Raw genomic sequence first — 22,621 nt, 5'->3', positions numbered from 1 at the left:
GGTTAGAAAGAAAGAAGCTGGTCCCCAAACAGGAGCTGCCGCTGAGGCAATGTCCCTGGTCAGCAGACACAAGGCTTTAAAGAGGCAATGCTCTCAGAGCGAATAGGCTTTGGCAGCCTCGTGCAGTTTCCCTTGGTGCAACATGAGAAGTTTGAGAGCGAGTTGGATTTATGGAGCTTATTGGTGCTGTGTCCCAGCCGCCAGGGTAAGGAAAGTAATGGCAGGATTGTGTGGGGAATGAGGCTGCCTGACGTGCATCCAGCGTCGCTCCTGAACTTTCTGGTAAGATTAGCCACTGTAAATGTGTGTGTGTGTATGTGTTAAAAGAAAAGGGTTGATTTAGCATACAAGAGTTTATACCTATAAAATCATGCTTTGAATAACTAATTGAGTGTTTACCCCCATGTAATCTCTTCATTCACAGGTACCTGCATTCAGAGCAGAAGTTACCTGAAGGTATGTCACCTTACGCATCCATGACGCTGCAGGCATTAGGCAATCCTTTACATGAATGTGCTGTCCAGGGTTTCCTCTGCCTAACTCACCTCCATTTACAATGCAAATGAAACCTGCCCCTGAACTCTTCCTTGCCCTTAACATCTCCCTGCAGTTTTTTACCTTCCTTTTACCTTCCTACCTTCCTTTTTACCTTAGGCTTCTCCACAGTCACTTTTCTGTCCTTTGGGGTTGTCCTGACTCAGTGGTGTGATTCAGTGTCTGGCCTATGCCTCTTGCTGAATATGAGTGCTATTTCTAGGTCTCTCAGGTCAGTCCCAAAGTTTTTGGTCACATCTTACTTACAAGCCTTTTTTTTCAGTTGGCTTTTTTGGTTTGGTTGGGTTTTATTTGGGCCTCAGAAACCATTACCAGCTCAGCCAAAATTGGTTGCATATACCAAGCTAAGCTTCCATCGAAATGTGGTCGGTATGGGAAAAGTATCTGAAATCTGCACTGGCACAGCAGATGGTTGGAATGACTTCTTTCACCTGTAAACAAGCAAGTATCTCGGAGAAACTCTCTGTACAAGTAGGGAAAAGAAAGAAGAAAAGGACAGAAGCAGGTTGCTTCTGATCTCTTTTTCCAGCTGCTGTCCCAGAGTAGATCTGCAGCCCTGATCTCTAGCAAACAGAGCCTGTCTCAGGGACTAGTTTAAGTACAAAGCTGTCAGCTGTTTGGACAGAGCAGGAAGGTGGCTCAGCCAGGCCCACCCAGTCACCTCCTGCTCCCTCAGCAGTCATACAGACTGTGTTTCTTTAATGCTTACTCCCGCATCATTGTAGGATTTGAATGTGTCACAGCAAATCAGTTTTAATTCCCTGCTAGCAGCAAGTTGCAGACCAAGATCTGATGGAGAGAGCATGAGCCAAGATGGCAGAATGCCCTTTACCTGAGTTCTGACTCTAGTCTCTTTGATTCCCCCATCTATGAAAGAGGAGTATTAATACCAACTTTTTTCCTAGGACCTTTTCTTTGTTCGGCTTTGGGATGCAGCAAAAAGGCTCTGTGTGTGCTGTGTGCAGTACAGAGAAAGAACAAGGAACTGCAGTGGTAGATGTCACTGCTAGATGTCAGGCCTTACCTAGACTGAACCACCTTCATGTGCTGCTCATGTGGTCCTGAATACGGGCTGTGCCTCAGATTGGTTCAGGTTTGACACAGACCCATGTACAGACAACATTTTCATTTCTTTAGCAGCATCAGGAGACTCCTGAAGCTATGTGAAAGCCTTGCTGCTCTGATTACATCACATCTGACATGACCTACAAACACCAAAGGAACGGGGAGCTCCCATGCTGCTGCTTACGCTAAGCCTTTCCAAATATAGTTCCAGTCTCATTGAAATTCCCAGTATTTATAATTTGATCTGGCAGGCGTGCAGGGCTGTGCATCAGAGGGGCTTAATGAAACAAGAGCGATGCTGGGATTGAGGCCGTCTGGATAAAGCTGAAAGGCATGTTCAGGCCATGGAAATGTGCTGCTCTCCTGTTAGTAAGAGGGAAGTATTTGTGGGTGAACCTGCGTAAGCCCATGTGATCAGGGAATCCACAGAAAATCTCTCTGCAAATGCAAAAGCCAGCTAAGCCTTGCCTTGCCTCAGTGATATGCAAATGAGCACCCTAAATATCCTGCTTTGCTTGCTAATGCCTTTAGCCAGCATGAACACAACAGGCTTTTTATAACCTGTAGTCAAGTTCTCCAGCCCAGGCACAAGCACATAGGCTTGTTTCAAGAAGCCAAGACAGCGGCTGGATACGCATCCATCTCTCCCACTGCCCCATCCAGCTATAACCAGCGCTCTTCTGAAAGAACTGGTGTGCTAACATCTGTCAGGAGCAGCGCAGGCCTTTAGCACACAGAGCTGCTAATAATCTTGTCACTCAGGACATACTTGCTGCATAAGTGATTTGGAAGTAGAAAGCCAAGCTGAAGAGGCTGCAGGCTTCATGCACTTCTATTCTAGGCCTAATCCACTAGCTATATTGATCTTGCCCTTTCTGCCAACCTAGAGAGGTTGTATTACTCTGTTAATCCCATCCTGCCCAGGTCACAGTCACAACAGGCTCTGAAAAGCTTCACCTGCTGGTGTCACAGGAGTAGACTCATCAATGGCAGCACTTCTCTTACTGCTTGGCAGGGAGCAGCCCATTTCTTTGAAGCCTTTTCCATCTCTCCCTGGACTGTACATTCCTTCCCTGCTTCATTTCATCTCACATTCCCATGTGGAGCAGCCTTGCTGTCAGCATGTGGACATCCTTGTCATATCACTAACACAGAAGACTTGGCTTGAATGCCATTGCTTTGCCTGATCTGACCGACGGGGGCCCAGGAGGTCAGGCTGATCAATGCTGAAATCACTTGCAGTTGTTTTGAGCCCTTATTGCTGAGCTTTGGGGAACAAAAGGGCATAATTGCTGCATGAATTAATATTTCTTTGGGAAAAAATATGGGGAAAGGGAGAGCGCATTTTGTTAACAGATCAGCCCAGGCTTCAGAGATTAGTGGTGAGGAACCTTATGCCACTGAAAGCAGGAATTCACCTGGCATTGCCAGGGTCCATTAACAACCATCGAGGAAAGGGAAGACCTATTGCCCCATGTTTGCTCTAGCCCTGTCCTCCCCAGTAAGCACTGAAAAGCAAAGAGGTGGCCAGTGGAAATGCTGACTACGGGACAAGGGGATCTGTATCTGTTCCTTTCCTCTGCTGTGCCATAGTGCAGCACCGTACTAATTCTGTTCTCTGAAACTACCCACCAACAGATTGGGCCTGCTGAGCAGCCCGGAGGATCTCTGCAGAGAAGGGAGGGAAGAGTGGTTCCCCTATCATGGCGCATCACAAGTTTGCTTCCAAGTTTGCTGCTTGGAAACAAGAAATGTCTTCGGTGGAAGTAAAAGTGTCTCCTGTGTGCAGCTGCAGCACTTGTCACTGCAGAGCATCCTTTGCAATAACAAGCTGAAACCTTACGGCCGCTAAACAGCAACTGCTCTGCCTGTCCCTTGTCAAGGTGGACCAGGAGCGAGCCGGGGGCCCAGACTCCAGTCAGGAAGTGGCACAGGCCACGCTGGTCACGCAGCTGCCTGCATTCCCGCACGTCCAAGGGACTCGCTGCAGGGAGCTTGGCAGAGCCATCGGTCCTTCCAGATGGCATCGCACAGCTGCTGCTCTGCAGGGACGGGCACGGTGACCTTGCGAGGGTTGGATGGCTGAGGCTGCAGCAGGACGGGAGTGGGGACGTGGTACTGACACAGTTAAGACAGGAGGGCCTTCAAGGCAGAGCGGTGCCAAAAGGGATCCTGACCTGGGCAGGCTGGGCCAGGCGCTGCCGGCAGGGCAGCGGGCGGTGGGTCCCGGCTCCCTCCGCAGCTGGCGGACACCGCCATCTCCCGGCAGCTCCTGGCAGGCCGGGCCTCCAGCAAATGTCCATGAGTTCCAGGAGGGCTTTTTCTTCGGTTCCTGGCACAGCACAGACTCGTGTCAGCGTTTGTCCGGATGGAAGTGCCAATGATTTCCCTTCAGGCCTCTAACCCTGCCCATTGCTGCCCACAGCAGGAGAAAATAACTGCTTTGAATGCTCTGTCTGCCCTGCTGGGGAGTCATGTCCTGGGATCAATGCAGAAAGAGAACTGGAAGGGGAGCATGGGCCTCGAGCCCGCTGTGAATCTGGAATAAAAAGTTACCAGTTTTGCTTTTGAGAGTGGAATAGGCTATTTGAAAGTTGGAACAAATTGTACATCCTTCTCTTGAAGGAGAGAGCAGAAAGAAAGGAATTGAAAGATCCTGAAGATGTGCTGGAGGGAGTCCATCAGGGCTGCTATGTCCTGCCATTGCGGGCTTTGGCTGGACTAAAAGCAAGACCTTTCTCTGCTATGAACTGAGTTAACGTCACTGGGAAGAAGCAGGGGACACAAATCACTTGTGAGGGGATTTGTGGAGGATCATCCCATGCATGCTGTTTGTTCCTGGGTTCAGCATGTCAGAGACCCCTGGCTGGGGAAGGAATGGTGCTGGTGGGGTATCTTTGAGTACCATGTTCAGCCTTGGAGACTTGTGGGGGCTTCTTCCCTTGTGTCTCCAGGCAATTCATTTACCGTAAGAGCAACAAGTTTTGCTTCCCTATCTCATGCTTGGGTAGAGGCTAGACTGAAGAATCTACCAAATGTCCAACGTCGGGAAGTTAGCAGCAGGTTGGCTGTTTGGATCCTTGTGGGATGAGATTCCTGAGCACCAGCAGATCTGCCAAGCGGGCTCCTAGCAGAGGCATCATCACCTCTCTCGTGTAGCTACTTCTTTAGGAAAAGACGTTTGCTTCTGCCCGTGTCCTGGAGAATCTTTTCGCTTAGGAGGACACAAGTCCTGCCTATATTGTAGGGCCAAGAGGTATTTGAGCACCACCAGTTTGTTTTATGCTCAGGACATAACAGCGTAAGCAGTATTAGACACGAGCCCAGGCTTCACACACTGAAGTGGTCCATTAGGCAGCCTTTGTAGCAATTCAGCATTGTTCTTTGTCTCCTTTGTATAATTTCACTGTTTAAGGGCACACTGAAGAAAATCTCATTGCAAATCTAATTGTGTATCTGACCGCCTGTGTAAACTGTGACTTTGGCCTCTTCTGTCAAACTTCAATACAGTGTCTGAAGTGTGGAGCATAATCGCAGCAGCTTCCAAGCCCTAAGAAATCCCAAAGCAGCTCCCTTAAGAGCTACAGGCTCTTAATGGGACCATCAGTAGCTCTGAGTTCATCAGCGAAGACAATTTAGCCATTGTAAAAAGAAAGTAGCAATTAACTTTTGAGTTCAAGGGGCTCTTTAAAACAGAAAAAAAAATTCCACACCAGTAGACCAGTAGAATCTTTCTACATGTTACCTTCATTTGCTTCATCACAAACATCTGAGCAATGAATTCTGGACTTGTGTTAAAGTGTAACTGCCTGCCTGAGTTAATATTTGATGCAGCCATTCCTGAATCTTGTAAATATTTTTTCTGTAGCTAAGAATTGGAGTAGAAAGAGGAAATTTCATTTTGTAGCTGAACCAGAGACTGCTGGTTTAAATTTCCATTATATTGTGCCAGCATTCAGAGAGCCATCTGTGCTTTTTCTTTGGAGTCTAACGAACGTAGGAATAATTTAAATTATAAGCAAAAAAAAACCCCAAACCCTCTGGTACTCAGAGCTAGCTTTGCTTTCCACAGACCACATACAGAACAAGAACGAGTACAAGTGGTCATAGACATGCACTGGGCACAGAGAGATCCTGGTGGAGGCATGAGTAGAAGATGCTCCCCTTTTGCACAAAAAGGATCCCCATGGCCAGCAACGGAGGGGAGCAAAGACCTGCCGAGCCTGGACAGATGGGCACCTTACAAGCATACTGTTGTTTTGAAATATTTATTCTCTTTCTCTGTCTAGGGTGCTGCGTGCTCGTGCTTGAATCAGTAAGTCTCTTCCGGAAGTACATCTCCGTCCTGGATGTACCTGTTTCCTGCCTCCTGCCCAGAGATGCCCTCTTCATACTCACAGAGGAGGAGACGGAACAAGCCCGGGTGAGATGTGTGGTACCCGTTTAACCTGTTTGAGTAGCTCGTCATCATTGTGAAGACTTTAGTCATAAGTGTCTTATTCACAGAGAACGTAATAAATAATTATATACAAGGATTATAAAGGTCACTAATGGACGATCTTCAGTGATTCATAAAACATGAATGGACAAGACAGGTTGCTTCCTGTGCTGTGTGGATAGCAGGACAGGAATGAGCAGATTTGCAGCTCAGAGATCTTGAGTAGTCACAGCGCACTGAGTTTTACACTGCATCCAGGATGTAGGATGTGTATCAAAGGAGTCTGGATCCAACATAATATTCTGAACATGTGAGTGGCCTTTCAAAGAATGGCATGACTGCATGCTGGGAACAGCGTCTTTGGATCATAGCTCCGGCTAAAGATGGAGACAGCTTCTGAACTCGTGGCCCAAAGCTCTTCATGAGTTCCCTTCTCTGCTGTGGATTTTTTGAATATTTTGCTGTGTGAGATCTCATACATTTAGTCCACAGTTCCGTATATAAGAATCTGATTTGCTCCCCTTCCATAGCATGCAAATATTTGCGCAGCAGACAGTCCTGTTAATCCACAAATTACAGAACTTTCCTGCTTTTGAGGCTGCTAAAAGATAGAGTTACCCATGGAAACTGCTCTGATAAAGGTGGTGTTATTCCCTTGTGGTTTTTTGTTTCTGAAACCTGACCTTTCTAAGCTGCTGCACTATAAATAGATTAAGTTTCAGCTGGCAATGTGTGATCGGAAGCAGCTTGCACAGCGTTCTCAGATGCACACCTATCAGGTTCCTGCTTCCCCAGCATGTGAAACACCCAGGCGTGAGATCACCTAGGGAGGAGGAGTTACATGTGACAAAGAAACTGTCACAGCACCAGTCTGCAGCTGAGAATGTCCTTTCCAGCAGGACCCCTCTGAACGTTAGGCAGCACACCACCAGCAACGTGGGGGCAGACAAGCCTCGCCCTGCCCTTTGCCCCATAGAGTAGGCAGCCTTCTATCTCCCACTGCTTCTTCCCTGCTCTCTGAAAACAGGCTGTCCTATAAATCGGCAGTAAACCTCACCAGAGGCCTAGGAAACTGCCCTCACATTAGGTCTGGAAGGTTCTTGTAATGTTTTCTCAACTATTTTTCCTTCTAGAGAGCCATGCGGTGTCATCGCAGCCAGCTCCTCTGGTTCCGCCACATCTATATGCTTTTCTCGCGTTACATGGTCATCAATTCACTCCGCCTTCTGTAAAAGAGACGTCGCTCACAAATTCAGGAGTAAAAGAATAAGCGAAAAACAAAGACCATGCCAGGCCCAGGACTAAAGAAAACGCACCTGCTACGTGCTCAAGAGGGCAGGATCCTCTTTGTGTGACGTTCTTTCAGACTACAAAAACCAGGCTGTATGAACTTCCTTCTGAGTATCCTGTGGCCAATACATTGAGATGAACAGGGTTTAACAAGAAATTTGGATTAACCTAATTAAAGGTCTAATGCAGAACTCCTGCACAAACTACTTTTCCCCAAAGGGTATAGCTGCAAGGACTGCTTGGCATCTATCTCTTGGTGCTTTTGTAAAATCCAGGAGTAACCAGGAGTAACTTTTCAAAGATCTTGCTATCTCCACAGATAAAACCAGAACCACAAGACTTGTCTTATTCAACCAGAACTTTAAAAAGCCAAAGCTTATGAATAAAACACCAGAAATGATACAGATTTCTCTAATTGCGCTGATCTTTGCTGCCTCTTTCAAACACATTGTGTTGCAGGCTCCACCTTCGCAGAGTGTCCCTCATGAAACATGAGCATTTCTTCTTGCTTCAGAATGTGGGGCTTGAGATCAACTGACAAGCCACAACAGGATGTACGAATGAGGTGCAAGAGACCCAGGCTGTAACTAGGTCTTTTGTAGAACCCATGCAGAGATAAAAATTATAAGAGATGTTTCAAAAGCTGTTCCACTTGTATAAAAGACAAGTGCAAGAGTTAAAGATCCTCTTCCTTTATGTTGAAAGGTAAGTGAAGCAGTGGTTTAATTTCTTAGCCTATACAGAGACTTTACTAGCGATTTGCATTTCTGTGGGGTCATGGTGGAGCACAGTCAGCAGCACTCAACGTTTCTGTAGGTCTTTGCACTCATTCGTGTGGGCTCACATCCACAGGAGGCGTCTGTCCTGGCTCTACCCAGCTCGTCATTGCATGGTCAAGATCAGAGCCCAGATTGCCAGATCCCGACCTGTTGCTGTGAGCACATCCTCCTCCTGAAGACAACAGATGAGTTCCTGGTTGTACTTAAGTGCGTGCCCGTTGTTGTCAGAGTCTGACAGTGTTGAACTCTGTTCCCTGGCCATGAGTCAGTGCCTAAGCATATGCCTGCTCAGAGTAAAGACCATGAGTAAGTCCAGGCTTAAGCAAAACAGTACTTAATCCCATGAATCACTTCAGTGGCCCCTCTTGCATACAGCTAAGCACCCGTGTAAATGCTTTACTGAACTTGAGCCTATGCTTTACTGAACTTGAGCCTGCTAAGCTCTTTCAAATCCCCTTTAACTTTAAATCCATGGTCAATTCATTGAAGTCAGTGGAGAAAAAAATGTGTAAATTAGTATTATGTCCTAAGCGAGAGATTATCTTATATAGGAGATTTTATAAGCCAGACTTGAAACACAAGAAATATCCATACAAGCAAAGACTTAGATTTTTTTGTACTTTGCTCTGTTTATTGTGATTTAAACTTTAGCACAGCTAAGGGCAAAGTACCAAAATAGCAGCCCTGGGGTGGTTTATGGGACAGAAGTAGTTGAAAACTGAAAGTCACAAGTGACTGGGACAGGCAGCATAGAAGATTTATTTAAGAATCAGAGAACAGATAACAATAATGTAGAAATTGTTATCTGATAGTTAATGTAGAGATTTTGCCAACCCTCACCCAGGAAAGCCCAGACTACAGTTCCACGTCCGTGCTCTAAGTTCAGCTGCTGGAAAGGGTGTGTCAGGGTTTTGACATGTCTCTGATGGTCTTATGTTCCTTCACGGCCTTCTCCCATTCCTTGCCGTTGATATCCTCTGTGACAATGGTCTGCACGGTGCCATCATCCAGACAATGGGGAGCTATTCCTGAAAAAAGACAGAGTACATAGAAACCTGCTCTTCGTAGATAAAGTGCAGGAGATGCCTGCACCACTCGGTGGATGGGGCATCTCAGGGGATGGCAAATGCTCGGTCCAGCTATTGCTGGGGAGCCTAGATGAGAAACCTGCCGTGGGCAGAGGCCCACACGTCATGGTAAGACTGTTTCTCACCGAGGAGCTACAGGTTAGACTGCAGTTCCAGGTGTTTAGCACTTTAGGAGCAAACTCTTCAGACGCCTGCTGCTCACTGCTCTGTTAGCCTCCAATGGAGTCTTTATCCAGGGTTTGCTTGGTGGTTAACTCTGGTTACCACAGCTTACTCTTTCTACCTACCATAGCCATCTGGATTAGAACGAGGAGTATAAAAGCTCTGTACACCACAGGTCTTGCAGAACGTGTGCTGGGCACAGTGTGTGTTGAAGGTGTACGTTGTCAAATTATCAGCACCCTAAGCAAATGAAAAGCAGTGTAAGTTTTCCACATAAATTTCCACATTAATTACTTTCTGTGGGCCTGTAGCTAAGAAATGTAAAGTCTAAAATACCACTTTCATGTCTTTACTTGAGATAGAGAGCTCTGCGTTCATGCTCCTTTTCTGAACCCCTGTGCTTTGTACATACACGTGTCTGTAACAGGCAAGACCAGGAACTGCAGGAGCTCTAGTGTCAGCTCACTAAATAAGATGCACTAACACACCCACACCGGACGGCATAAAATTCAGCCGTTTTCCCCAACCAGCCATAGACAAACTTAGGATAGAAAACTGGCTGCCACTTGCATCTTTGAGGATTATACTGCTCTTGTTCATGGCCACGCTCTTACTGCATTCTTACTCTACCTTCAGCAGCTTGAAACGCGACGCTGGGACAATGAAGTGCCTGTTCTGTTTCTTTGTGCAAATGCTGCAACTGTAAAAGAAAAAGCAGCCCTTTCTAGAAGCAGCCGACAACTTGTAGTACAGCAGTCAGATCTAGCATGGACCTCTTGACAACAGAAATGCCAGCGACAGCTAAAATGGCTCCTGGTCACAGAGGTAAGCGACAAAAGCGGAGTCGTGGTATCAGTGGTGTTTGGCTAAGCACAGCCATGGAACAGACTGACCCTGCACAGGCACACCCATGAGGCATTCTCCTACACCAAACATTATATGCCATTTTTAATTCACATATACAGCTCTCAACAGACATAACAAGGACAAACTCTAGCCCTGTGAAATCCATTTAGTCTTTCAGACCAGACTTTGCCAATTTTGCCAACATTAATTACCTCATGAATGAGAAAGTAAGGTTCAGAAGTTTACCCATGAGCTGGAAGCAAACTAGTTGCAGGCAAAGGGGGATCGCTATTGAAATCAGTGTTGTAGTTTGAAGCACTTGTGGTCAGAGATGTAACGTTCAACTGAGAAGACCAACTTAAAAGAGGATTGATGTGCTAAGGGCACACTGCACTTAGGGGAAACCTAAAGCAGATGGCTGAGCACCTGGACTCATTAGGTCTCTCCTGACACTTTCTGCGTGAGCATGGATAGGAGACCTGAAGTCCTGCACAGAGAAGCAGCACCTGAAGTCACCAGCACTGATGCCATACTGGATCAGGACAGAATTAGGGGTATACCCGATGGAAACGGCGCAGAGGATGTTCTGCAGTTGTCGTCTTCTTTTAGCCCTAAGGTAAAAGCAACAAGCTTATATTCATCTATGAGAACAGGGAATAACAAAAAAACTCACTTGCAGTTAAAAACGTGCAGATCTGCTGAAGCCCAGACCTCAAAGCGGACGGCCCCGCAGTGACAGCCTCCTGTGTGTTTCACCAAACCTCTGTATTCACTGGAGAGAGAAACAACAGTGAGGTTTTGTGATCCTACTTCTTTTTTTTGGCCAAGAAGACAGTAAGGCTACATACTGCATTATTCAGTTCTGCTTTGAGCAACTGCAGAACACCAGAAAATGTATCTGCTCAAATGTATTTTAATAAAACGTGCCAGAGCGAGGTAGAGAATGGCTTTTGTCCTCTGCAGAATTGCTTTTCTGGTTTAATTAAAATGGTGAAAAGGAAAGAGGAGCAACAGTTCAAGTAAAGTACACTCCGCATACCGTACAAAACATACGCTCCCCTGCCACAGTCCGGGTCAAAACGCTGACCTAGGTTACAGCATTATCTGTGCCCAACAGTACACAGAAACGAGTGGTATTCTCACAAGACAACCCCCTTGGAACTGGGAGCTGAATTTTCCCACAACTGCTCCAGCACTGCCAATATTCCTCCATTTAAAAGCTGGGAAAAGCAGAGACAAGTCGACCCTACATAATATTTGAAACGCATTTTATTTCGTATTGTAATTGCAGAGGAACTTCATGATCAAGGCATTTCTGAGCTTGTGCTTCTCCCTCTCCCCTAGGAGGCCTCCACAGAGACCGGGCAGAATCACCGTGCAAGGTCAAACGCAAAACGCAAAGGAAAAACCTTTTCCTTTCAGATTTTCACTCCCACGGAGTTACCGATTACTGCCCGGTGACGATGTGCTGTGCTCTGGAAAGAGGGAGCACAGGAAATGGGTGGAGATTTAGAAGCTGAGCCTCCCTGGTACCCCACGGTGCCCCCAAGGGCATTGCTGACGGCAGAGCCCTAAAGCGCAGGAAGCTTCAGCACGAAAAGCCGCTGTCTGCGCGGTGCGTGCGGGGGACACCCATCACCCCCCGCAGCTCTGCAGAAGCCCGTGTTTATTGCTCCGCGAATGCTGCCAAGAGGACGAGGCTCTAACGGGGGAAGGAGCCGCCGGGCAGGGTGGATATAGCTCGGCTTCCGAGCTGCGGGAAGAGCCGCCCCGGGCCCGTACTCACTAGGCGTCCAGTAGCAGCCGCGCCGCCTCCTCGCAGCTCAGCCGGTGCCGCTCCTGGAAGGCGACCCAGCGCCCGCTCTGCGCCCCCAGATCGAAGGGGCCGGGGGGCTGTGCCTGCGCCTCCGGCCCGCCGGGGGCTGCGCCCGCCGCCTTCCCTCGGCCCCGGCGGCTCCCGCCCGCGGGGGAGGCGGCGGCCGCGCTGCCCCGCCGGGACCGCCGCGCGCTGCCCGCCGTGGCTCGCCCCATGCGCCGCCGAGCGGGGCTGAGCCGCGGCCGCCAGGGGGCGCCGCGGCGCCGCGCGGCGGGACCGGGGAGGGCGGGTGTCCCGGCGGGACCCGGCCCCGCTGGCGGCGGTGACCGCCAGGGCGCTCCGGTGTCGGCATCGGCCCCGCCTGCCGGCCGGAACGGGGGGGGGCGGCGGGCAAAACTGGCCATCCCGGGACGTGCGGGCGCCACGCTGCTGCCGGCTTGCCCCGGAGGAAAGCGCCGCTTCCCCGTAAAACCCCTTGTGACAGCAGAAATGCCGGAGACCCGCCAGCATTAAATGAGGTTTTCCGTTAATTATAAACAGATGGTGCCTCAGGCATTCAGGGGTGCCGAGGTGCTTTGCAGGCCGCGGGCTCTGTTAGGAGCACTGTCGTTTCACTCAGTCTGGAGTCATCATGGCAGCCCCGCAGAGAAACACGATTCCTACTGGACAACTTTTCTGTCACCAAAGTCTTAAAAAGGAAAACAAGCAAGATAGTACATACCTTTTTTTTTTTTTCCTTAAAAAAACAAACAAAAAAAAAGCTTAGGAAAATGTGAAAGCACCCCTTTAGTGGTAATATCTTAGGAAAGGTTATTCTTAAACATCTGAAAGACAATGCTGTTTCTCAAGTAAAACTATTCAATGCAGCGGAGAAGGACAAGACTTTAGGTGTCCGAGTCACCTTTGGTTGGGGGAAAACAAACCAAATCACTCCAAGGGTGAATCTTTGTGCCCAGTGTTGCAAGACTGGAAATTTATTTTTAGTTATGACCAAGAATTTGTATTTTCAACAGGACTGAATGCCTTTCTCTTCTCAAGAAAGAGAACAGAGATGTAAACAAGTGAGCTGACAGTCTGTTGTGGGGTAGAAGAGGGACCAAAGGATCATGTCTCAGCCAGGAATATAGCAAAGCAACTGGACAATGATGAAATAGCTATCAGCACTCTCTGGTCTGGAAAACAGCTTTTAAAACATGCGACCACAGTGTGTAGGCTGCCTCCTGAGATGGCACATACCAGGGCTTGCCTAACAATCCTGTGGCTCAGCACCTCTCTTCTCTGATGGCAGGAAAAGGCACTGAGCTACAATTTCCTGTTATTCCTCATGTGAACCTCTGTACCGGTTACTCATCCTAATGGGACCATTTTAATACACTGTATGTAACAAATTGTGGCTCATGCCAGCATGTTCATCCATAGCTCCTGATCTGAGCCACTCCCAGACCTTTAGTCACACTAGATTTCATTTTAGTCACCTTATATTTTGGGAGAAAAAGTCACTGAGGTGAAACTGGAAACCACGGACTGAAACTGAGCCTGTGCAGTTTGCAGCATGGATTCATTTGCCTTCAGCGTGGGGCACAGCCAGCAGCAGTTGCAGGTTTCAGCCTACACAGTCTGTCCTTTTCTAAAAACAGTTAACTGCACTAAACTCAAAGCCAGAACATATTTTAGGAGCTTGTTAGCCGTCAGTTCACACAAATGACCTCCTCTCTGCAGGACAGCTGACACTAGCGCTTGTACACCCTCAAAAAGCAGTTCCAGTGAGAAAACTGGAGTATGCAGTCTGTGTAGTATCTGCAAATGTATCAACTCTGTGCCCCTCTACAGTTAGTTCAGCATATTTTAAATGTAGAAAGTGTTTTGAGAAGCTAAATTCTGTTCCCCTGGGACATTTCAGGATAAAGAACTGGAAGACAAAAGTGGAAGAACAAAATGCAGTTTTGTTTCAGAAACCCATGGTAAAGAAATTCTTCTTCCTTGTTCATTTGTTTCATATTTTATTAAAAAGGTCTCTTAAAGCTCAAAACTGTGTCTCACATAAATAACCAAGTGAAGAGCTTTACACTGGATCTCTGGCTGATGAAAAATTTCACTGGTGTTCTGATTTGCAAGCCCTGAATGTCATACTGTACTGTCAAGTGTAGCTGGGCGGCAGGCGTTTCCCAGTGCCCAGCGAGTTAACAGCTCTCACTGGTACATTACTTCCAAATCTGATGCAATGTTTGCCAAACTTTAGCAGAAGCCAATAGCTTGCTGAAGAATGCTTTTGCTCCTCAGCTGCTGAGACAAAATGGAGAAGGAAGAATCATTCACAAAGAGGGTGGGATGGAGAAGAGGAAAAATCCAGTAAATCACTGTTTGTTCTCTTTAGGTGTCTTGTGATATTCGAAGTCCAACAGCTGATGTGTTTCAGTGTTAAAGTACGAGGGTGTTTTTCTGTGCCGTCTCAGCTCTGCTTGTATAACAATGACTCAGCTCTGCAGACCTGGCTTGCAGCCTGCATTGAGGTTCTGTCTGTAAGGGCATTTTCATCACAAAGCAGCACTGAAAGCAGCTACACGCTTGTGGGTTAAAGAGAATGAGGAGCTGTGGGTGCTCTTCATCTACCAAGCAGCGAACTGGAAGAAGTGTATGGCTAACAGCACACTTAAAAGAACTGAGGTAGTTAAAACTACCCAATTTGTGCAGGGAAGAAAAATGTCAGTGCTTGGATTTTAGTCTTACTATTGTGGAGGAGGAAGCACTCTGGACATTCTCCTCACCATCAAAGGATCCAAGCTGGATCTGAAAACAAAATAGAGGAGGTATCACCTCTGAGCCAGTGGATGAAGGCTGTTCAGAAGGGCCTTGACAGTATTTGGTTTTGTTCACTGTTAGAGAGGTTCTACTGAAACATATTAATAATGATCAACAGTGGTTTAGGACTTATTTATTCCGTCTTTCTGTTTTTCAAGGTGCTTGTTTGCGATCCTGCTGAAAAACCTCACCCCGGAAGCCACATGCTAAACTGGCTCAGACGCAGCAGAGAGAACATGAACAAAGGGAGCTCCTTCACTGCAGTGCAGCTTGGATCAGATCCAAAAGACTCACAGGCAGGAGGCAGACTGAAAAGATGCAGACAAGTAATTTTAGAACAGACCTAGTTACTAATTGTTGCTTTCCCTGGCGTAACATGCAGACACGAACCTGTGATTTTAGGCTGTTGGTGTCTTTATAAACTGCTCTTTAGAAGTCTCCTTACATCAGAAGTGAATTGCTACGTGTTCCTCTGGGTCATTTAGACCTGCAGAGAAAGATGTGCCCAAGCCGGTTTATCGTGGCTTAAAGCTGTATCCCATGTGTCCTGCAAAGTCAAAATACGCTTTAAACAAACAGGGGCATTGTTAATTTTCCACTTTTCCCTTTTCTCTAGTTGTTTTTCTTAAGCTGTCAGCTCCTGAAGTTGGTACCTTATTAAAAACTTTGTTTATTTAAGGTATTTTTAGCATAAGGCTTAAAAAGCAAAACTCAGTTGTCTTTTTTTGGTAATCTCATAATATTCCAATCAATCTCACAGTACTTTGAATTATTGTGACTCACTATTTTTGTAACCCTTGAGCTTGGCAGTACAAGGACAAGCAGTAACATGCCCCAGCTCTATTTGCCTTCTGGCTGGAACTTCAGCAAAGGCTGGGCCTGATTGCAGCGTTACAGGTTTGGGGAGAAAATATTTACCTCCACAACTGTAAATAGGTAAATATAATTATCCTGAGTCATACACAGTGAGAGAGAGCTGAGGAAGGTACGAATAATATTGTGAGATAAGCATATACATTGTTTTTTCCCTGTGGCAAGTAGCCCTATTTTTATCTGAACAAAAGAACAGTACTGAACTTGCTACACATCTCAAACAGCCCGACTGGCTGTCCCAGGTTAAACCCTTGTAACTAAAGATAAACAGATTGCTTCATTTGACATTGCTCATGTAGAAAGGATACGCTGTTGCTAGGACCATTATTGTATATAAAAAACAGACCCAGCTTCTGTTCTAGAATGTACAGATTCGTTGGAAACATTTCTTTGACCCCAGATTCTTCTCTTCTGAAAGTAGGTTGCTTTGTACTACTGCCCAATGACCTACTTTTGGAACCACTTGGAAAGAAATACGTGTTCCCTACTGCAGGCCCCGTGCCCTGGCAAAGGCTGGAACCACCTGTGCAGTCAGGCCAGTCACAAGGTACAGATTTCTGCGTTTTCAGCTTTGCATTTATTTATATACAGTTCACAGTCAGCTGCTTGGTGGTTCTTACTCACCAAGGGGAAGAGTGGCCTCTATGTTAAATACATAAGCTTTGTACAACCACAACAGTTCCCACACCATTGAAGAATAAACTGATTTCCTTTGTCTGTATCAAATTCAGGTAGTAAAATATTTTCCAAAGAAATTCTAAGGTAAAGCTGAAATTCAGGAAAATGAAGTCACAAGGCCATCACCTCCAGCTTGGGAGATTGTTCTGTACAAGTAATGTGTGAAAATGAGGCAGAATCTGGCCCACAATATGTAAACACTGCATTCTGACTTTAAAATCTTCAACTTCATAATAATTATCATTGAAGTATAAAGAATCTATGCAGATACGAAGTGTGTAACATTCAGGGCACGAATTTACCACACAGAAAAAAGCCAAAGGACAGGAAAAGAGGTATTTAAGCAGCTCTCTGTAGTCAGCCCACCCCCCCACCCCCCCCAAAACAAAAGAGGTGGGCCCTGCGCAGTCATGTAGATGGCTATCGCGGATTAATAGGAGAATTAACCGAATCCAATCAGTGGAGGCTGCAAAATGCTAATGGTGGCCTGTGCAGAGGACCTTGCCTGCAGGCCATGGAGATTAGTTTCATTCTGCTAGGCCCTGGGGTTGGGCGCACAAAGCCTAACTCTTTTGTTTATCTCTTTGACAGAGGGATAACTGAGGAAAATAATGAGGCTTTTTGCATGGAACTGATGAATTTAATCCATAATGGATTTTAAAATTGTCTGCGTTCGATGTCAGCATGTTGCTGCCTGTGGTTGCTCTGGGTGACGTCATTTCCCTGAAGAATGAATTTTTCAGGAGCCATCATTAACAAGGTATTTAAAGAACTACCCATGGTAGACCCGTCTTGGGACTTTATTCTGATCTGTTGATCTGAATACTTAAACAGAAACCAAACAACAATAGTGAAAGCAGATTAGTCATAGGATTTAGCCATACTTGGAAAAAACCAAGGGAGGGCTCCTGTGTTTCCTGGTTTACAGGGAAAGGAAAAAAAAAATGTCAGAAATTTCTCCTCTATCTAAAGGGACATTAAAAAACAGAGACATACACACTAAAATCCTTAATCCAAGTCTGATGTGCTCAAAGACAGGCCAGTCCTTAGATTAGCCTGTGGTTAATCTCTAGTTTGACAGATGAGGCCTTTCCACTTGTAAGTATTAGTTACTCGTGGCCTTCCTTTCAGGGCTGCATGATACCACTTGGCTGAGGGACACGGCTCCTGGAGCAGTGCCTGGGATGTACAGCACACACAGGCCAGCCTCGGAGCAAACATTTAGTCACCCCGGCACCATGCAAACAAAACGAACCTACTGGAAACCCTGAGCAAAACTGAGAAAACAAATGTGGTATTGCCTAAACCTGCCTTTCGTCCTAAATTTACGTAGCTGAAAAATATTTCCAAGGCTGGTTATTGCCATGGAGCTGTCTCTGAACTTTCCAGTTACCATTTTCCTCTCTTTCTGTTTCTACATTCTGAATAATTATTGTTGGGATTCTATATTTCCTTTTTACTGTAAACCAGGAGTTGCTAGCAGGCACAAGCCCTGTTAGGGGAAAGGAACGCAAAAAGGTTTTGTTGGGGTTTTTTTGGGTTTTTTTAATGGTTAGGTGTTTTTTGTTTTGCTTTAAGGGGGAAAAACATTAGCTCTGTACTGAATCCTGCCATTCACATGCGTGCTAATGCTTTGTGAGTGGAGGATTTAACAGCAAGTTCACCTGGCTTCACTGAAGGAGCTAGCAGCAGATAAACCACTACCACATAAAAACTTTTCTTTGGATTTTGTGTACTCCATATATAAGATGATATAAAATGAGTTAAAAGCCAGTCTGAAAGGTATAATGCAGCTTAATTAACACAAAGCACATTTCCACAGCTGTTCACAGAAGGAAGTTGCTCCATAACCTGATCAAAGCTCTCTGGTCTGAAAGCAAGTAAACAGCCATTGAATTTCAAATGTCAGCATTTCGTCACAGGGGTTGTTTTGCAGCCTCACAGTAAAGAATTAAGTTGTCAGCCGGTTGAAATTGGTTCAAAGGGCTGCTCGGGAAATGGGCCCCGTGACAAGGGGCACGCTCAGCCTGTAGCAAGCCTGACGTGCCAGGAGTCACCAACACTTGCCAATTTTCTAAGTAACAGCTTTTTCCAGCTTTGCTAACTCAGTTTTTTTCTTCCCGGCTTTTCCTCACAGCCACACGCAACAGGCCCTACAGCCTATTCTAGGCTCTGCCATAAATGATTCCTGCCACCCCAGGGAAGGGGGTCGGTCAGAGCCGCTGGGACCTCTGGGGGTCAAGAAAAAGCTGGCACCGAGGGTAACCCCTCTTGCTCCCTAGGCCTGTGCCAGGCTCTTCCCTAAGCACTGCCTGGGGCTGAGACGGAGTCCCAGTAGCGCCCCAGTGCCCGTGCCATCGCCATCCCCTTCCCCACGGCCATGGCCATCCCCCGTCCCCTCAGGGTGCTGCGAGTTTCCCCCCCCCCCCTCCGCCCTCGCCCCGCCGGCCGGTGCGGCAGCGCTAACCCGCATGCGCGCACCCTGCTCCCCCACCGAAATCTGCCTCCGCAAGGCGGCTCCCCCCTAGCAACAGCGCTGACCTCACCGCGCACCAATCAGCGCCGAGCAGCACCCGAATCTTCCAGAGCTTTCCTTGCAGCCGCCCCCGCTCGCCCTCTCTGGCTTCCCTCCGGATCAACCAATCAACACCCACTCTTCTTACTGCTGCACCAATCAATGCTGAACTTCCCGTTCTTTCGACAACCGATTCACCGCACCTCCAGATCCATCCGCGCCCTCAGAAATTTTCAGATTTTTAAGGGTCTGAGGCCCCACACTAAGACTCCGGGACCCCTTTGCTCACTGGAGGAATGTTTGGAGGAGGAGAAAGGCGAGTATTTGTCACAACAGTGGTCTTTTACTTGGGACTACTTGGAGAGGCGGATGGACACGTCACTTTACGGGGGCGGGGCCTGTTTGCGCGAGGAACCGCATAAATAGGGGAAGGTCGGGAGCGCGCAGCAGAGCATAGCTGCGGCGGTTGGAGAGTGGCGTTTGGTGGCAGCGTACAGGGCCGGAGACGTGAGTGCAGCGGTCGGGGGGGTTGGGGTCTGGGAAGGGGAAAAGCAGGGTGGTTTTTCTGGGCAGGAAGGTAGGAGGCGGGGGTGGGTGCTCGTCGGGCTGTGTTTTGTGGTGGTGGTGCTGAGGGGGGGGGAATTGCTTAGGGTTCGGTTTGACTCTGTCGTGTCGTTGAGATCTCGGAGGGGGAAAGGGATAAAATACCTTGGGAGAAGAGGGCAGCGTTAGGGCGGAAATGGCGGCGGCCGTGGCCGTGCTCGGCGGGAGCAGCTTGCTGAGTCACTGCGCGGGGGGGGCAGCGCTGCGCTGTGTCGCAGTTGGCCGCCGCGGGGTGCGGGGAGAGGCGGTGGCGCGTTCCTCTGCCGCATTGCTGCGGGGGGGGGCGGTGGGGGGGGTGTCTGTGGGCCGGCTGGCGAGAGGCAGCATGGAGGATCGGACAGGATCAAGCTTCCGAAAGAGATTTAGTTAGGAGTAAGGAGTCGGAGAATGGCTGTAGAAAATGTTAATTGAAAAATACAAAATAAAAATGCTAGCGGGTATTTATAGAGTACGAAATAGCAGGAGTAACTTCTTCGTTTACAAATCATTAAAGACTACTTCACTATGTAGCTAAAGCTGAAACTCCTGTATATTTTGCAGTTCAACATGCAGATCTTTGTGAAGACCCTGACTGGCAAGACCATCACCCTTGAGGTCGAGCCCAGTGACACCATCGAGAATGTGAAGGCCAAGATCCAGGACAAGGAAGGCATTCCCCCGGATCAGCAGAGGCTGATCTTTGCTGGCAAGCAGCTGGAAGATGGTCGCACCCTGTCTGACTACAACATCCAGAAGGAATCCACCCTGCACCTTGTGCTGCGCCTGAGGGGTGGCATGCAGATCTTTGTGAAGACCCTGACAGGCAAGACCATCACCCTTGAGGTCGAGCCCAGTGACACCATCGAGAATGTGAAGGCCAAGATCCAGGACAAGGAAGGCATTCCCCCGGATCAGCAGAGGCTGATCTTTGCTGGCAAGCAGCTGGAAGATGGTCGCACCCTGTCTGACTACAACATCCAGAAGGAATCCACCCTGCACCTTGTGCTGCGCCTGAGGGGTGGCATGCAGATCTTTGTGAAGACCCTGACAGGCAAGACCATCACCCTTGAGGTTGAGCCCAGTGACACCATCGAGAATGTGAAGGCCAAGATCCAGGACAAGGAAGGCATTCCCCCGGATCAGCAGAGGCTGATCTTTGCTGGCAAGCAGCTGGAAGATGGACGCACTCTGTCCGACTACAACATCCAGAAGGAATCCACTCTGCATCTTGTGCTGCGCCTGAGGGGTGGCATGCAGATCTTTGTGAAGACCCTGACAGGCAAGACCATCACCCTTGAGGTTGAGCCCAGTGACACCATTGAGAATGTGAAGGCCAAGATCCAGGACAAGGAAGGCATTCCCCCGGATCAGCAGAGGCTGATCTTTGCTGGCAAGCAGCTGGAAGATGGTCGCACCCTGTCTGACTACAACATCCAGAAGGAATCCACTCTGCATCTTGTGCTGCGCCTGAGGGGTGGCATGCAGATCTTTGTGAAGACCCTGACAGGCAAGACCATCACCCTTGAGGTTGAGCCCAGTGACACCATTGAGAATGTGAAGGCCAAGATCCAGGACAAGGAAGGCATTCCCCCGGATCAGCAGAGGCTGATCTTTGCTGGCAAGCAGCTGGAAGACGGACGCACCCTGTCTGACTACAACATCCAGAAGGAATCCACCCTGCACCTCGTGCTGCGCCTGAGGGGTGGCTGTTAAGTTACTGTGCATCTTGCGTGACAAGATTGCCCATAGCACTTGTGTTTGCACTGTAGTTCTTTAATGTCTTAATATAAAGTTAAATGCAAGGTTAATGCAAGCTTAAGTAACTGCTGAACAACTGTCTGTTGAAATGCTAATAAAGTTTTCTGTTGCACATCACAAGTTGTAGTCTCTCTCAGTTCAAGCTAGTAAAACTGGTGTATTTAAGTGGCATGCTTGCTTTGGCTTTCTTCCGTGGCAGTTTCAGACTTGTATGTATGATGAGGACCTTGTGGATGAAACTGATCTGGATTAAAGTCTTAATTTAAGCACTAATACCATGTTGTTTCTTCTCCCTAGAGTTTAACACAACTCTGTTCTCAGGAAGGAGAATGTTTTCTTAAAGGTCCCAGAAAGCCACAAACTGAGCAAAGGGATAGGGTTGTCACTACAGTGGGGTGGGTTTTTTTAAGTTGGAAAAACTGTGTTCCAGTGGCAGCCTGCTCAAAGTAAACATTACAGAAGTGGGGGGGGGGGGGTGTGTGTTTCTCTGGGTGGTGGAACTACAGGGAACAGCTGATCTGGGGGAGTGTTCATTGCAGTGAGAATTGCTGCTTCCTGGGATTGTGCAGTGGGAAGGCTGCCCCGGGACACTGGCTCTAGTGAAATGCTGAGCACTGATATCTGACAGAAGTGTAACAACTTGCTGCTTTAAGTAAAAACTTTGTTATGCAATCAAATGCTGAAAACTAGGGTGTTCCCACTAAGACTGGGTTGTCTCTTTTTAATGGGGTGGGTTAAAATGGTTTAGTTCAACTGTGTGGTGGTGGGTCTTAAAAGCCAGATGTAACCATCTGCGTGCCCTTCCACAGAAACCTCAGCAGCTTGTGAGGATTGTGGCTGTCTTCATCTGTTGAATTTTGACAACTGCCTTAACTTGAAATGGGAGCCTTGGGATCTGCATGCTGTGTGCACAGCGCTTCTGTGCTGGTGCATTTTGCTTTTTACTGACAACCCCATATTATGCACCAGCCTGGTTGAGGTGGATTGGGTTTTTTTTTTTTTGTCCGCTATAGTGTTGCTGTGAAAGTTTGTTCCTCTTGAATTTCAGCTTTCAAGTTAACATTACTGAGTGGCTGCAGTAAGCAGTGCACCTGTATTAGCAGTGCATTCTCAGCGTGAATGCGATCATGGCCAAAAAGTTATGCTACTGTTTTCATGGAAAACTGCACATTATAACTAAGTTCAGTGGTTTTGATAGTTATAACCACGGCAGGTTTTGTTAGGTTTTATCTCAGTGGCAGGGCTTGCTTCCCTGTCTCCTGTACATAGCTGTGCAAGCAGAAATAAAAAGTTCTGTAAACAATTGCCGTTTCTGCTGTAGGATACTTCCCTTACATTACTTGAATTTTCCTGCAATTGCTCCTATGCCTTTCCTGG

At 47.6% G+C, this 22,621-nt stretch overlaps 3 protein-coding genes across 3 annotated transcripts in view; 2 read left to right on the top strand and 1 right to left on the bottom strand.

The window, feature by feature from the left end:
- The window catches only part of PIGL (phosphatidylinositol glycan anchor biosynthesis class L), a 60,637-nt gene extending 53,150 nt beyond the window's left edge, over window positions 1–7,487 (top strand). The window contains exons 5-7 of the mRNA XM_009956228.2: window positions 425–456; window positions 5,910–6,043; window positions 7,192–7,487. Of these exons, the coding sequence (XP_009954530.2) occupies window positions 425–456; window positions 5,910–6,043; window positions 7,192–7,290 (265 nt within the window). The 3' untranslated portion in view covers window positions 7,291–7,487. The remainder of the gene's footprint in view (window positions 1–424; window positions 457–5,909; window positions 6,044–7,191) is intronic.
- Window positions 7,488–8,863: 1,376 nt separating this feature from the next.
- On the bottom strand, window positions 8,864–12,254 carry CENPV (centromere protein V). Its single transcript, XM_086475204.1, has 5 exons — window positions 12,010–12,254; window positions 10,897–10,995; window positions 10,008–10,077; window positions 9,503–9,617; window positions 8,864–9,155 (listed from the first exon to the last, which is right to left on the bottom strand). Exons 1-5 carry the CDS (start codon window positions 12,252–12,254, stop codon window positions 9,031–9,033), a joined length of 654 nt encoding a protein of 217 aa, XP_086331330.1. The 3' UTR covers window positions 8,864–9,030.
- Window positions 12,255–19,340: 7,086 nt separating this feature from the next.
- Window positions 19,341–21,364, top strand: UBB (ubiquitin B). Its single transcript, XM_086475473.1, has 2 exons — window positions 19,341–19,411; window positions 20,048–21,364. Exon 2 carries the CDS (start codon window positions 20,054–20,056, stop codon window positions 21,197–21,199), a length of 1,146 nt encoding a protein of 381 aa, XP_086331599.1. The 5' UTR covers window positions 19,341–19,411; window positions 20,048–20,053; the 3' UTR covers window positions 21,200–21,364.
- Window positions 21,365–22,621: the final 1,257 nt, after the last annotated feature.

The sequence above is a fragment of the Leptosomus discolor genome, chromosome 18 (assembly GCF_034619465.1).
Source record: "Leptosomus discolor isolate bLepDis1 chromosome 18, bLepDis1.hap2, whole genome shotgun sequence".
Classification (NCBI taxonomy): Eukaryota; Metazoa; Chordata; class Aves; order Leptosomiformes; family Leptosomidae; genus Leptosomus; species Leptosomus discolor.
This window is presented reverse-complemented; position numbering and strand designations above follow the sequence as displayed.

Coding starts and splice junctions, on each gene's coding strand:
- UBB (XM_086475473.1), top strand. CDS start 20,054: ATGCAGATCTTTGTGAAGACCCTGACTGGCAAGACCATCACCCTTGAG.
- CENPV (XM_086475204.1), bottom strand. CDS start 12,254: ATGGGGCGAGCCACGGCGGGCAGCGCGCGGCGGTCCCGGCGGGGCAGC. Junction 10,078..10,896: donor CTGCACGTTTTTAACTGCAA/GTGAGTTTTTTT, acceptor TTTCTTTTACAG/TTGCAGCATTTGCACAAAGA. Junction 9,618..10,007: donor CGCGTTTCAAGCTGCTGAAG/GTAGAGTAAGAA, acceptor TCATTTGCTTAG/GGTGCTGATAATTTGACAAC.